Source organism: Egretta garzetta, unplaced genomic scaffold, assembly GCF_000687185.1.
Source record: "Egretta garzetta isolate BGI_Z169 unplaced genomic scaffold, ASM68718v1 scaffold287, whole genome shotgun sequence".
Classification (NCBI taxonomy): Eukaryota; Metazoa; Chordata; class Aves; order Pelecaniformes; family Ardeidae; genus Egretta; species Egretta garzetta.
In genome coordinates this window covers 13,596,458-13,610,450 of record NW_009260435.1, presented here as the reverse complement: position 1 = coordinate 13,610,450, position 13,993 = coordinate 13,596,458, and the positions used below count along the sequence as shown (strand labels likewise).

The 13,993-nt window shown below is 35.9% G+C and overlaps 1 protein-coding gene across 1 annotated transcript; it reads left to right on the top strand.

Annotated features, from left to right (window-relative positions):
* Positions 1-6,099: 6,099 nt before the first annotated feature.
* Positions 6,100-11,155, top strand: SAXO2 (stabilizer of axonemal microtubules 2). The gene is made up of 4 exons (XM_035899451.1): positions 6,100-6,278; positions 6,906-6,920; positions 7,289-7,491; positions 9,170-11,155. The coding sequence occupies exons 1-4, from the start codon at positions 6,256-6,258 to the stop codon at positions 10,150-10,152; spliced, it is 1,224 nt and encodes a 407-aa protein (XP_035755344.1). The 5' UTR covers positions 6,100-6,255; the 3' UTR covers positions 10,153-11,155.
* Positions 11,156-13,993: the final 2,838 nt, after the last annotated feature.

Genomic DNA, 13,993 nt, shown 5'->3' with positions numbered 1-13,993 from the left:
CGCCGCGCGGGTCGCCACTGTCTTCGGGGACGGGGGGGAGGCTTAGGGGTCCCCGGGAGGGTGTCCCCCCAGGAAGATGGCGGCTCCCCCTCAGCACTCCGGGCCCTCCCAACGCCACCCCCACAAAAACGCCCCCCATCTTGTCCCCCTCCTCACCCTCCCCGGGCTGCGCGGGAACCCCCGTGCCTGGTCGCGGCTAATATTTTTAGCAGTGGGAAGACTGAAAATGGGTAATATTCCCATTTCAACAGTTTCTGGCTTCCCTTTTTTCTAAAAGGGATCTTCTCAGTAAACATGAAGTATTATGTTTATGTTTACATCAGGTAGGGGAAAAAGCAGATCTTAAATGCATTAAAATAGAAAAGAGTGGGGACAGCTACCCAGGCTAAACCTCAGGATCAGGCTGTTCTGTAAAGCGGGGGCAACTCTGCTGTGCGGAGAGAAGGACTGCACCAAAGGGAACCTCAGAACAGGTCTGGCTAAATCGACCTCGACAGAAACCTGTGCAAGCACTGCACCGTTAAAATAAATTTAACGTATCTGCCTAATATAATCTCCAGTAATACTCTGCACTGTGAAGGGAAGCCCCAGTATTTCTTTATATTCAATGATCCCGTATGGAGACATGCAGTTCATCATTGTGCTGTAGACTCTTTGGTGCAGGGAGTTTGGCATAAGAGGGTACAGCAGGCAATTTTTTTGTTTAAAATTACTATTACAGGTTTATAAGCAATATTATCAATGCCATAGGTAAAAGAATTCATGTCAGGTTTCCCAAAATCATAAGGGATTTAACCCTTGCAAAATTCACATACATATTTATAGGTTTGGAGTCAGTACTATTAAAAATTTCTTCTCTGTCTACTTAAAAAAAAAAAACAGAAAAATAATCATCCTAGGATTCTCATCCTAGCATTCAAAAATTCAGTCTTTAATACTAAAAAAAAAAAAGGCTAACAACTACATGCAAGGACAGTCATGGTAAGATCACAAGAGTGTGATCACTATCTGTTGGAAGCACAGGGCCAGTCCTATGGCTGCAAAGCACACCATGAACTACAGGTTTCATTTCAAGGGTTGTATAGCAGACGCACTCCTTACATGTTTCTGTATGGGAAGTCTGTCTGTCTGTTCATCAGCCACTTTTTTTTTTTTTTTTTTTGATTCATAGACAGAAATCAGAGACGGGCAGTGTGTAAAGCTTCTCATGTTCTTTTTGGCCAAGACTGTGGGTGTAGTTTGCCCCTTAAATTTGTTGCAAAAGTCTTAGATTAATGAAGAGTTGGAAGACATTGTTTTCATTATATCAAATCTGGCTCAGGCTCAAGTAAAAAGATGGTGAGATAACACAATCTGACGGCAGAAAACAAGGTTCAACTCAACTGAAAATTCTCAATTCAAAACCCCAGTTTAACAATATGAATAACTGAATAAAATATGAACAAAACTTATCGTTTAAAATAAACATCACTGACATTTTTACAGTCAATAAAATCTTAAGCCATTATTAGTTTAGGCAGCATGTTGTGTTTGCTTCACTGTAGCTATAGTGTTTCTGTTTTGGGGGGAAGACTGGTTGCCTGGCAGCATTACCTGGATATTGCAATGCATACACATCTTAGAAAAGAGAAGAAAAAGCTCTAATATTTGTGGAAGTTATCATTTAGCTATTTGCAGGAAATTTTGTGGAGATGCAATCACTGTTTAATTCTAAAAATAAAATGGAAGGAAACAATCTTTCTTAGCTGCTCACAGAAGAGAAAACACTGAAAAATTTTACAAATACAGGGGAGGAAAGTCAGTAAGACAGAACTTTATCCTGCTTTCTCTTTACAGGGAAGTGACAAAAGCCTTCAAAAATTCCAGAATGTCTGTTTTTGCATTGTGACCTACACAATCTGCTCGTTAAAGGCTCACATCTGAGTGCTAGTGTTCATACACAGGGGTTGCAGTGTTAATCAAATAATTGTTACAAGATTTTTAGGAATATTTTTAAGAGATTCCTTCTTATTAGACTTTCTGTGCCTATTAGGTGATCTTTTTTAAAATCAATAAATAATTGTAATGCCAAAAACCACTGGAAGTGTACCTGGTGCTGAGCATGCTCAAAGACCAATTTGCAAAATAGGTCCATGCTGGGGAATTCTCCTTTTTTAATAACTGATATAATGTCTAGCCTTTTGAGCTCAAGGCTTTAAGACTTTTGCAGTAGTTTAGATGCTACCAAGGTAGTATTATGATCATTTTCAACTTGCTATGGTAGAGATGTAACTTTGGTTGGAGTTTGTGGGGTTTTTTTTAATAAACCACAAAAATGTTCTCAAAACTGCATTGTGCAGAGTAATGGCTGGATTCTGTATTGTTTCCTAAGATATTCCAGCTCCATTTCTTATTTTGGAAGTGGTATATTTTTAATGTAGAGAAGCTATGAGCTAGCCTTACTTGGGACTGATCCTCAAAGAGAAGGAAATATTTTTATTTTCTTATTTCCCATAGGTTCCAAATGTGTTAATATAAGAGAAAATTACGCCCTGCTAGCAAGTACAGTCAGGCTTTGGAAATATTTTTATTTTCTTATTTCCCATAGGTTGCAAATGTGTTAACTTAATATAAGAGAAAATTATGCCCTGCTAGCAAGTACAGTCAGGCTTCAGGTCACTGGCTCAATAGAAATGTCAAAGAGCAGATACAGGGTGTTAAATCAGGCCTCCAAAGGAAGAATAAAGCCTCTGATGTAGATGGATGCTCTGCACTCAAGAATAGTATTTGCCTACCAAAAAAAGAGGATCACAGCTTGCAAAAGCATAGAAATTTAGTTCTGAGATATGGAAATAAACTATGGCTTTATCTTATTCTCAATCTGTCAGCCTTTCCCCATTTATTGCACTTTTGTTAACATTATCATAAAAATCTAGATTCCTGAATAAATGTAAGTTAAGAGGAAGATTTATCTAAAATATGGGATATTTAAGCCTTCATACTGACCACGTGTAAATACATGCAAACCCAGTAAAAACTACTAGGGCTGCTGTCAACACTAGGAAAGCAGCTGACTCTCAAAAATACAGTGTCCACACATAACTTCTGTCTTTCAGAGCATAGCGTGTGCACTGGCAGTTAAAAAAAACAAAACCAACTTTGAGGGGTTTTGTTTTTAAAATAGGTTCTTTATGATGATAAGCATTAAACTTTCCTCATTATTAGTCTAGTTCTCTGAGAGGAAAACACTTTGTGGGAAAATTTCATGGGTCTTGCTAGCACCGTATAAAAAACAATTGTATGTATGCCAGATCCTAAATAAGTGAAATTCAGCATCATTCTCTTAAAATAATCAGAGCAACAGCATTTGGCAGTAGAGAGCCCATATGCTGTCAATTTTATTTAGCTGAGATTCTGTTCAGACCTTATGCAAACCACAAGATAGTCTCCCTCGAAGAAGGGAAAGAATAATAATCCATCAAAGCAGGCATCAGTCAGTTGGGGGGGAAGGCATATTCCCACCAAATTAATTTGAATTATCAGTAACTCTGGGGTTGAAGTTAAGATAACTACAAGTAACAAGTTTAAAACAATCAATGACTCAAGCAGGTCTGGCCAAATTGTGAGCAACATATTTGATTTATCAGGGCTGTAATCTGTCTTCTCTGATTAATGAGTCTTAGCATCGTCTCTCTAAAGACTTGTGATGCCCTATGTAATCAGTTTTATAAAGTTATTATCTAAATTAAAACTTTTTGTTTAGTACTTGGACAACATCCAGAAGTAGATTTATCGATTAACCTAACCCCTCCTAATCTCTTCTCCAAATCAAATTCACATATATATTAAGGTAATTTTACGTTGCCTTTAGGCCCACTGAAAGTTTTTCACAGCGCAGAGTAGGATCTTCCTGAACAGGCTCAGCTGAATCCAAGTAATTTTGTGCATAGTTAGAGGCCGTTCAAAATTATTTCATATGCTACAAATGACTGGGATCAAGGACATTTTTGATTCATGAATTCTAATGCAATTACAAAAGCTTCTTTCCTTGGAGACATACATTAGATTACTTTCACCTCTGTGTTGAACCTACTAAGAACTATAGGCTCACTCTGCAAGTAATTATTTTTCTAGTATCTCTTTCTAGTAGCATGTAGCATGACCATTCAGCAATACGGGGGATCTACTGACAATATTGCTTAGAAAATAGTGAGAGTCTTCAAAGACTGGTGATACCAGAACAGAGAAGGTGTTTGGTGATTGGTCTTCTGGACCAGCTTATGGCAAACTGAAGATTGTCAAAATGAAGGTTTTGTAGATGAATAGTTTGTTTCAAACTCCTTTGAATTGTATGCCTAAAATATGTGAAGAACGTTATAACATGATACCCTGTATTTCAACTAGCTTTCAAAATATACATTCAATGGTTTTAGTTTCTGCTCAGCTGTTACTTTTAGATGCTACATGACACAGCATGTGCCGTTTATACTTACTGAAAAAAAATATTACTAAGGTGGTAACTGGATTTCATGAAAAATGTAGTGACAGGCAAGCACGGTGCTGAGAAGCAGCACACAACTCACCTCCTTGTTTTCCTACCTTTCCTGTTCTTTCCCTCTTCTTCCCTTGTCCTTCCTCTGCTATGTTTTGAATAGTTCTCTCAATTGTTACTTGACTATCCATTGACTTAATTGAAAAGGAGTAATCACCTGAGGCTTTGGAAGGATCTTAGACAGGGCTACTTCATTTCTCATTTATTGAACTACTGAGCTGGCAAAGTCAGGCAGCCCAAACTAATACCAGCTTTAGGGATCACCAGTTCAGAAAGCTTCTTCTAAGTGTTTTTTTCATTCTACTTTTCTCAGCAGGAGTCCTTCATGTCTGTTTCTGTATTCTATTTTACCTTGCTTTAATTTATTTTTTTCCTTCTTGGTATTCAGTGCTAGCTAAATATCTGTGCAGACCTTTGAACTGTTCCTTGGGTATCTAGCTTCCTGAAACTTGATTTGTACCCAGTACAAATTTTACATTGTACACTTATACTGCTGTACACTTTTACCCTTCTTGTTCTTTAGTTATTTTTGGTTTTCATGTACAGAATTTTACAAGACTCATTTATTTAAAAAAATATGCTTTATTTCCTGTTATTTCCCTTTGCTTATATCTGAACCAGTATTGCAAGCTGTCAGCCACAAGTAGGAGGAACATCTTTCATTATATATCTCCTTAAAGAAGAAATTAAATAATAATCATGTCAGACAAACTAAAATTTTAAAACTATGCTTGAAACAAACTACTAGAGATGTTATGCAAATTAGAATTAATATAACATTTTCAAAGCAATATAGAAAATAACACAAATATTAATTTCATGCATGATTTACACAAAACAATAAGGTATTAGTAATAAATTAATTCATGATATACCTCAACACCTTTTGACATAATGGTGACATTAAAATAGGCATCAATGACAAGCAGGTATAATTGTAATAAAACTTATTAAGAGAAAGGGATGTCATTACTTCTAAACAAACAGGTTTTGGATTGAGGATTTAGTCAGTCCTTGAAGAAAAAGGGTTGAAAAGTCAGAAAAGGCCTACAGAGCACTAGAAGTGCAGATGAAATTCCACAGCACTAAACTTTAAACAAAAGGTTAATCAAGAGTTGCGGTGAAAATAGGTGAGCAGATGCGCAGAAATAAAAAGAGAAGAAATAAGGGAAAACAGTAAAAAAGACAGTATGAGAGGAGAAATGAAGCAGTTATTTTTACGAATAAAATTAGTAATATCATTAAAGATTAAAAAAAGATAGTAAAGTGCATCTTGGTGGTAGTACCATTTAGAGTACCGAGATCAACTCTATCCATCCTTTGTATTCTATACTAAGGACTAACGCACATACCAGTACCATTTATTACTGTATTAGTATGCCGTGCTCTGGGACCTATGTCGTCAGCACAATATTTTATGTTTTTATCACTCAGGAAAAATTTTAAACACAAGCTACTGACATTGTTCAATCTTCCCCATTTGTTATTCACTCCTAGTAGATAGGGCATAGTTTTTCCCCTTAAATGAAACTATTCAAAATGATCTCATCTGATGTGTTTTACCCAGGCGCCATCGCTGCCCCCATAAACCCACAAGGATTTATGATAATGGACAACAGCCGTGCCTCACAACAGAGTATGTGGAAAAATATCCCAAGTATAGCAACATCTCTCCTCCCCGGAGCCTTAAGCCGAAACAAGAGTACCAAGTGCATCGTGGGAAAATGGAAGGAATTACAACATTTAAGTAAACATTTTTAAGCAATGTGTTTTACAATTACTCTATAAAGTTCCTCATACTTTCTTTTTTAAGGAGAGACTGAACATTGTATTGCAATCATTTTCAAAATGCAATCATTGCATTCTTTACACTTTTAGCATATTTAAAAGTATGAATTTTGAGTGTAGAAATACAGTTACCACAAAAAGGTCATAAAAAATAGTGAAACACATACAAAAAGATTTGCATTCTTTACAGCATCCTTTAACCTGTAAAGATAATTTACAATTTTTGCCCTGTTTTCAGCCTGTTTTGGAAATCTAGGTCTCATCGAGCTTGAAAAAGCTGGTAAGATGGGGAACTTTCTGTAATATATGTGTGGATATATATATATAATATAGTGGGAAAATGAAACCTTAAGAAAAAGGAACAGGGATTTTTTTATTCAGATAGTTCTAAATTATTGGGAGTTTGAAGAAAGGCAACTGTAAAGGGGTTCAGTAGGTCTGTCCTGTCAATGCACAGACTCTGACATTAAGCTTACAAAATTAAAGACCATCTTTCAAAGAGTTAGAAATGACATCACTCATTCATTATTAATAATGTGATAGGAGCATAAACCTTTACTTTTTCCATTATTGTTTTTCTTTTAAGCTGTAACAACAACAGGTAAGACTTCTTTGTTTATAAAAAACCAAAAGGGACATACATAGAAAGGCCAAATGCCCTTCTGCAAGATTGACTGTTTACTGCATATACTGTTTTAAACACCTACATAAGTAATATACAGCCCTTTAATGTAATGCACCCATATAAAAACAGAGAAATGCTGTTTCTAATTATATGCCATTCTCTTCATGCAATTAATAAATGCTGCCCCTTTTAGTAGCTTGATTTTTGCTCTGCTTCAGCTTTCTGGATCATTTCTTTGTAAAATTAGAGCAACTTTTTCTAGTCTGCTTTCAGACATCTTAAAGATTGACTCCATCAGAAAAAAAGAAGGGTTTTAACCAGCGTTTCCTTTTTCCCCAATTCAGATCTGATTATTTACCATATGATATTGTGAAGCGACCTTTTCGGGTACAAGAAGAACATAAACCAAAGACGGGAGAGATAGAGCTGGGAACCACATACCAGAAAGATTATAATGCTCATAAAATACAACCAGTGACATTAGTAAGGCCTCTAGAGAGAAAACACACTACAGGAGGAAAATTGGATACCATACCAACCTATCAAGGTAATAATATACACTGCCTTCGGAAAGAGAAATAACCAAGTTGAAGGTAGTATTTTGAATTATCTATATTAGAAACCAGATTTCTTAGTTTGGGCCAGAGAGTAAGACATAATAGAAAGCAGGTGATAACGCCTTAAAGACATTCAGCACTCCAGTTGTTTAGAAGTGACATTTATTGGTTCTAAACAAACCTTCTCTAAGGTTTTCTTGGCTAGAAGGAGAGGAATTATAACATACACTGGGTTAGGCTATCTCAGGCAAAAGTTGGTTGCAGTTCAAGTGCCAATATATCTTTCAGATAGTTTTATCTCGTGTAACATACTTTTTTCACATAGTAGGTCAAAAGTTGATTTTAGATTTCTTTCTTGTGTACTGTATAGCTTGCATATCATCCTAGTAATGATCTGTTTTGACACAAATTATTCTATTACAAAGGTTAGCACAAAGGCACTAAATCTTTTAAGGCATTCTGGCAAGTGACCTTAGTATACTTTATACAAGTTGAAAATTTTATTCATAAAATGTGTTACTGAATTTGTTACATACACGGCATTGCAGCCCCAGTTAAAAGTGAGCAAAAATAAATTATGAGATATGATCTACTAGAGTGCCAAGATGAAAATCAAGATGTTCCTGATTATGAGGGCCAGTGGTATTGAAAAGATGCTTGAGATAACGAGAATCAGCTTTGGCTATTAAAACAGGAAGTTAGAATGCTTGGTGCAAAATGAACAGATGAGAGAGTGCAGTGACAGAGAGAGTTGGAAGGATAACATTTGGGAAAAAAGGCTCTTCAAAAAAAAAAAGTTATATTTCACTAGCTTCTTTAAGCTTAAGCCTATGCTAGATAGAAATGCATTTATATAAATACATTATATTTATATTTATTAATTCTAAATGATTTATAAGAAATTTAAATATTTCAATTTGGCCTACGTGTAAGTAGTAAATTAGCAAATACTGAATAATTTAGCCTAGTCCCGTTCAGCATACAACTAAGACAGCATGCAACTGCTTCATTTAAAATGCATGTTAGCAGTTCAACAGGGAGTAAGGATCAAGGAGTGAAAAAACACTGAAGCTGAAGTAAGTACAGTGACTGCAAGACAAGAAATTGATTTCAGCTGCCCATGAAGAAGTTTAGACTGGACAGTAAGTTTTGTAACTATAGCAGAACAGTCTGTTCATAAAAAAACCCAGAAGCAAAGAAAAAAAGAGAATCCCAATGAGCTTTAAGATGATGCAATGTTGATATGGGAATTATGAGAGAGAATTCTCACACTCAGTAGTGAGCATGACCCATTGACCTATGAGGTTCCTTTCAGTCTTGTAAGTTTGCCTAAACTTCTAAGTAAAATGTAAGATACCGTATACGAAACCTGTATATGGCTATATTCTGTATAGCAAACACACTAAATATGTACATGCGACATTTTCTTTTCCCTTGAGGAAATATTCAAAATAGGGTATCATGTACAATTTTTTTGTCTGTTTTTATCACACCAATAATAGAAGACAGTTTTGTCACACCACAGATGTGCAGAAAACATTATCATTCTCAGGTACATCCATTTCCTTTGTTTTGCAAGATTTAATACCAGAAGAATTTGGCTTAATTTTAAAGGAATGGTCTTAAGTAATAACACTTGTATGGTGAAGTTTTGTTTTTGCCTTAAAGATGACTATAGGTCATGGGAAGTTCAAAGAAGGGAACCTAGTAAGGTGGAGCATGTGTACCACCCACCTACAGAGAAGTTTGGCAATTCTACTACGTTTCAAGATGACTTTGTTCCTAGGGAACTGAATCCCAGACAAAGTTTTAAACCTCCTTGTGTAGCCAAGCTTTCAGATGTGCCGTTCAATAGCACTACTAGCCATCGCGCTTGTTACATTGCTCATCAACTGGAACCAAAATTCATAAGATCAAAAGAAGAATACAAGCCAAGCAACCAACCCTTTGAAGATCTCACAACCCACCGGAATGATTTTAAAGGGCTACCTGGGGAAGTCACAAAAAGCTGCAAGCCTGAAAAAGCAAAAGTCAGAGCCAACGCTCACTTTAATGGAGTCACTGAATTCCAGGATCGTTTTCAGCCATGGTTGGTCTCCTTGCCTGAGGTCCGCAAAACAGAAGAGTATGTTCCACCCCCAGGCAACATGGATTTTAACTCCACGAGCCATCTTGATTACGTTAAGCATGAGATTTCTCCTGTTGTCCCCATAAGACCAGTTTCTAATGGAAGAAGAACCAATGCCCCTTTTCAAGGGAATACTACTACAAAGGAAGACTTTAAAGCTTGGGACAGCTGTCGGCAAGAGATTACTAAGAAACAACAAGAAATTCCAAAACCCACGGGAAAATTTTATGATTTAACTACATTCAAATCTCATTACATACCACATCAGATCATTCCAGCTCAAAGTTTCAAACCTGTACCTGCTATAGTTCCTAATTCAGCTCCTTTTCAAGATGAAACTATGTATCGCACAGAATACACTCCAAAGAAACAAGAGACCTGCCCAGCAAATTATCCATCTCCTCCAGGGTATGTCTATGTAAACACAGATTCTCATGGTCACAAATTCTTCCGCCAACTTACTCCAGAATTTTCCGAGTCAAATAGTAATCCTATTCCAAAGGAAGTAGCTGTTCTGTCATAATACTTAAATGCCCTATTTCAAGCACCCTTGTGAAGTAATTGGAATCCTACTTGTTTACTTCTTCTTTAAATAACACAGAAATCAAATTAAATTATACAAATTCTGATTTTAAAAGCATTTAAACTGATCGCTTGAAGAAAATCAAAGCAAAACCAGAAGTTTATTACAAGACTTACAAAGATTTGCCAATTTTTGTAGGAATAATGCGTCTCACATGGCATCTATTCTTTTTTTGACTGTGGTTTCCTTCACTTCCCAGATTTCATTATGCTCCATCTCAAGTATATGTATTGTACATTTAATTCTTTCATATTTTCTGCAAATCAAGTGATTGTGTTTGCGAAACAGCAAGTATCTTTTGATCATAACTTCTTTTTCTTAGTAAGCAATTAATGCTATAATAATCTAAATAATTAGCTCATCAGTCCCATTTTTTTCTCTCAGCAATGCTTTGAGTAATCTGATAAGATTTTTTTCTTTACATTTTGCTGCCCAAATCATAAGATAGCTTCCCACGACACCTAGGCATTTCTAAAAACCTTGCTTTAGCTTTATCATTACTTTTCCCTCATTCAGTTCTGAGAAGAGTATTAAGGTCACACTGTAATCTCAGATAGCAATTAACAAGTAGTAAACTTGCTTTTTTTTTCTGTACAAATACGTGAACTCACCCAGGCATAAAAAGTAGGTCATTAGACTCTGTTTCCTAATTTCTGTGATAGTACTTTTTGAGCCTTCCAAAGGAAACAAAGATGATGGAAAGCTTTGGACACACTAAGTGGGTGTCGTCCCTACCCAGTGTGCAAATTCAATCAAATTTCACAAAGAGATTTCACAGATGATTGTTTTTCAAGTTTCTAAGGTAGATGGTAAGGAAGCAGAGAGAATCAGGTTAAAAAAGTTAACATCCATCCACCACAGTTTTTGATCCTGCTATCTGATTTTTAAAGCTAAACAGCCTGTTGTCACTGCCGAAGTTCACTGCAGAGACAGTCTGAAGAGGAAAATGACAGAAAACTATAAAGGTATATGTAGCGATAACATAAAATAGTGTAAATTCAGTCAAAAAAAGAAATATCAACAGAGATGCAGAAATCCCTATAGACAACCTGGCTGCTCTTCAAAGAATTACTTGTTACAAATACACAGAAAACAAGATTTTTATAGGAATTGTACATGCAATGATTATACTTCTATATGAGAGATTTAGTGTTTTCTTTATGTATCTTTACCTGATTTGGGGAAATCTAGATGAAATTATTGCAGTCCTATTACGTTCACGATTTAAGCAAGTTCCAATAAATAGTTTTATGATTAACAGTATTATCATGTTCTATCACAGTACTGCAGTATGATCTTTTTTACTACTGCATATCTTGTACACATTGGTATGGGGCAGTCATTTGGGTTCTGAAGAATTATGTGCTCATACTTCATCAACCAAGTCACCAATCAAAGGACCAAGATCACTAATGGAAACATGCTGACAAGCTGGAACTGGATAATATGCAAGGAAGAATGCTGAACTGAGTATATTAGCTGTGCCTGAACACACTGCATTAGAGAGCTCCAGACATTATTACAGCATCAGTTACTTTTAGGTAATTTTTGTCTTTGTACATTGTTTTTTTGTAATATGACTTACTATTAATGAAACAACAATTCAATTAAACTTCTCTCTCTGAAGATTATTCATGTCCCCAGGTGGTAAAGGTGTGTTTTGGATTGGGCATGAGCAAGGGCAATGTAAATCTGTGATATCCTAAAAGCAGGACAGGAAACAGGCTAATTCATTGCCATCCTTTTGTACCACAGAAGAAAACAAACTACAAGCATCCTTCTCTTTATGAAACTTGAGTCACACTCTGGCCACAACTGAGGAAAAGTCAAAGCTTCACACAGTTACACCTACCCAAGTCCATACCCTATACACAATCTTAGTACCTCATAAGAAGTTTACAGAAGCTCCTGATATCTTCCAGCTCTCTTTTGCAGGAAGGAAGAAAACTCATTGAGAAATGCAATCTGAATCCCTGAAGCTATGTGGGCCTGCGTGTTCTGCTGAAAATGGCTCCTCCTCCGGGTCTGTGAGCAAGCCCAGATAATTTTTGTAATTAAGTTATGGAAAGTCATTTGCTGCCACCTACCAGCACAGTACAGAAATTTTTGAGAGGAAGTGGAGGCATATTCAGATTCATTTAACAGTTCCTCTGCAGATGTTTTTGAAGACTTGTTTAGGGTGGAGGGGGCATATTCCCTTTCATGTTGCCCTTAATGTTTCCCTCTAACTTTTAATAGTGAAAGAGAGAAGTCTTTATTACATTACAGCTGAAAGAGCCACACTCAACCGATTGTGCTTCCAGGAAAAGCATCAAATGATATCATAAGCCTTCAGACAGTATTCAATTCTTAAGGTCAACTTTTTCATAAGCAACGTATTATTGAAATGCAGACAAAATGAACAGCAGGCTGGAAAACGGGTATTTTTCAAAATAACAGCTGTTAAACAAGCATTTTATGATGTTACGCTAAACCAAGATGTAAAAGCAGAAAAGTAACTCATGGATTCAATTGCTATTCTAAAAGTGCTTTTTGTGCACTATGCTATACAGCGTGCTCCACAGAACCACTGTACAGAATCTTTTTTTTGTTGTTGTTTTAAAGACTGCACAGAAAGAATGCATTGGTGACATAAAAGGAAAATTAAGTAGACCCAATGCAGCTTTGCCAATGTTACTATCTAGGATAACTCTGAAACACCACCATCTCATTGCTAGACATGTATTTTCATTTTTTTAGGCTTTTCTTGTTCGTATTATTTATGAGACTTTTCTTTCTAAAGACTATTGCACATACTGGATATTCTGAAACAAGTTTTTATCACGTAGCTATTCCATCACCCGCTAAATATAAACCATAAAGCTGTTCTGTTGGATCTAAATGAACTCTCTTGGTGCAGTACATGAAAGCCTGGCAAAGAACTGTAACTTTACTCCACCTTTTTACAGAGTCCTGATTCTAGATTTCAATGAGGCAAGGCTGACTTATTTGGATTTTGGCAAATTCTCTTCCCCACCTTTCCAGTCAGGTTGCATCTATGTTGCCTCTTAATAGGAGTGCAGAGCAGACTGTAACAAAGTTGAGAATTTGTCCAACAAGCTGTCAAAAATAAAAACAAATCTGCTTTGAAAAAATCCCAGAATTATGGACACAGTAGGTTGATAAAATAACCCTTGGAATGAAAGCATAGCTACCATGAAAATCACAGTAATAAACAATCTCTGGGTAATCATGGTGTTGAATAATCAAACTAGAGTTTATTTCAGAAATATCAAAACTACGTTCAAGAAAGCTAAATATTTGACATCTTCAGTTACTGGAGAAGCAATAAAATAATCTACAGAGGAATGTCATGCCAACTGCAATAACAAACATTTACAGCACTGCTTCTGTATAACATGCATACTTAACCAAAGACAAAATTAAAGCAACAAAAAATGCTATGTGTTAACATTTGAAAACTTTAAATATAAAGGAAAAACATGAATAAGAAATTTTGGTAATAAGAAAAAATATATGTCCAAAAATCTTTATTAAACACTGTACAAAACAAAATATTGCACTTTAAATCAGACAATAAATATCTACAAAAGTATCTTACAAATGTTTTCTTTTAATTTAAAAAACTGCTTAAACAATCAAGACCCATTGCTGATTAAAAAGGTAATGATCAGGAATATCCTCTCCTTGCAGTCAGCCCTGGACAAAATAGTCCACATTAAACATTTTCTATACAGTAGTGCTAATCTAATTTTCAGTGATGCAAACCCATTGTGCAGGA

Bases quoted from the DNA above. Each gene is read 5' to 3' on its own strand.
- SAXO2 (XM_035899451.1), top strand. From the start codon at position 6,256: ATGGAAGGAATTACAACATTTAA. The intron at 7,492-9,169 runs GTAATAATATAC...TTTGCCTTAAAG, and splicing joins TACCATACCAACCTATCAAG to ATGACTATAGGTCATGGGAA.